At 47.7% G+C, this 1,987-nt stretch overlaps 1 protein-coding gene across 1 annotated transcript; it reads left to right on the forward strand.

Annotated features, from left to right (window-relative positions):
* Positions 1 to 222: 222 nt before the first annotated feature.
* FOXG_16398 (uncharacterized protein) lies at positions 223 to 1,349 on the forward strand. Its single transcript, XM_018396424.1, has 2 exons — positions 223 to 841; positions 961 to 1,349. The coding sequence occupies exon 1, from the start codon at positions 309 to 311 to the stop codon at positions 798 to 800; it is 492 nt and encodes a 163-aa protein (XP_018257288.1). The 5' UTR covers positions 223 to 308; the 3' UTR covers positions 801 to 841; positions 961 to 1,349.
* Positions 1,350 to 1,987: the final 638 nt, after the last annotated feature.

Here is a 1,987-nt window from a genome sequence, read left to right on the forward strand (position 1 = left end):
CAGGTGGTAGCTGGCTCAAAGAGGCTAGCGGCAAAGAAGATACACGCCCGGTATTCAAACTTATTGCATCCCACTGTATTGCACTTTAGCTTTGTACTATAAAAGTTAAGATTAACTGCCGACTTAAGTAAAAAGTTGAAAAGGACCGAACGGTATAATGTATAAATGCCGAATTAACCGGGAGGTTGAAAAGATAATATAAAAATTATATATTAATATCTGCTTGCACCCCAGCCAGAAGGCCAGTTTAACTTATACTATAAACTCCGTTTTATATTACCGACCATCTTGCCTAAACATTTACCACTATGCGTTTCCTTCTGCTTATAGCCATGTCCATGACATGGGTTTGCTCTATTGCTGGGCTACCTGTGGAAGATGCCGATTCATCTGTCGGTCAGCTCCAAGGACGGGGTAACCCATATTGCGTGTTTCCCGGCCGCCGCACGTCTTCTACTTCATTTACTACGAGCTTCAGCACCGAACCTCTGGGTTATGCTAGAATGTTACACAGAGACCCTCCATATGAGCGGGCTGGCAATTCGGGACTGAATCACCGCATTTACGAACGAAGTCGCGTTGGAGGCCTCCGCACTGTCATTGATGTCGCCCCCCCGGACGGACACCAAGCCATCGCCAACTACGAGATCGAAGTCCGTCGTATTCCTGTTGCAACACCTAATGCGGCTGGAGATTGCTTTCACACTGCACGCCTTAGTACCGGCTCTCGAGGTCCAGCCACAATCAGTTGGGATGCCGACGCTAGTTATACCTACTATCTTACTATCTCAGAGGATTGATTCTGTGGCAGTTCCCCTTGGCAGAGTGGTTAATTGCCTAGGTATGTCTGGAGTTGCAAGCGAAGGAGCCGGGTTTAAAACCCGGACTCCAATCTTACCGTTTTGCAAGATTGGTGCCAGCAACCTGTGACTGAAGAGCTAATTAGCCGATTGTGATTAGTTAGCTCACTTGCATGGGCGTGGCCTAATGTTTAAGTAAAGTAGGAGTGTAAAGGGGAAACCTTTTGTACAAGAGGAAAGAATACTGTGTGGGGACTGTTAAACTGAGGAAGGTTGAGCTTGAGGCAAGTCAGTGGGTTTTTTGCCGCGTTGAGGTTTTCCCACCCAGTCAAGCTTTGTTAGAGTTAATGTTTACTTTTTACTTTTGATCCTCGTTGCCTATGTCTACGAGTGACGAAGCCAGACCTCTTCGCATCAGGAACGGGTTTTGTTGCGCTGCTAGAATTAAAACGAAGCTTCAGAGTAAGTAAGATATGCGTGTTTGGCCTACAATGGTGCATGGCGATCGAATTAAACTAGCAACCGAACAGAACGGCCCAATGCGCCTACTATACCAATTACTGTTAGACATTACGTGTATTCGGTTCATTGATGTGAATTGGTGTGTATTCATGTTGTGTTCTGTTGAAATCTGCCCCTTAGAGGTTTTACCATTTCGGCTGTAATCTTAAAGTATCCCTGCTTGCACGTGAGGCCCCAGCACCTGTTCAACACACCCCCCCAGACTGGCCATCATGGCTCAGTCTGTGCAGTCCGTATTCCTATTGTCAGGTTGGCCATCCTTCCGATCCCTTATTCGGCTCTTCCTCCATCGAGATGTTCCTCTGTTCTGAAAAAGTCCTCCGCAGTGAGTTCCTTGGTCCTTCTCTCTTGAATCCTGTCCTTGATATCCACTAGGCCAACCTGTGTGACGAACTTCTGGAACTGCTGAGCGGGTAATGCCTTCGTGAGGCCGTCCGCAATCATCTCGGTGGTGGGAGTATGCCGGACCGAGATCCGGTTAGCGAGTGCTTCCTGGCGTAGCCAGTGGTTATGGATGTCGACGTGTCGAAGTTTGGTCTGCAGGAGCGCCACGTCGGAATTAATAAGCCGAATGGTCTGCGCGTTATCGCACTGAATAGTAATTCTTGAGTTATCGAGAGTTACGCCGAGCTCGGTGATTAATCTGGAGATGAACATGGACTCCT

This window comes from Fusarium oxysporum, chromosome 14 (assembly GCF_000149955.1).
Source record: "Fusarium oxysporum f. sp. lycopersici 4287 chromosome 14, whole genome shotgun sequence".
Lineage (NCBI taxonomy): Eukaryota > Fungi > Ascomycota > Sordariomycetes > Hypocreales > Nectriaceae > Fusarium > Fusarium oxysporum.

Excerpts from the sequence above, each read along its gene's own strand:
- FOXG_16398 (XM_018396424.1), top strand. The coding sequence starts at position 309 with ATGCGTTTCCTTCTGCTTATAGCCATGTCCATGACATGGGTTTGCTCT.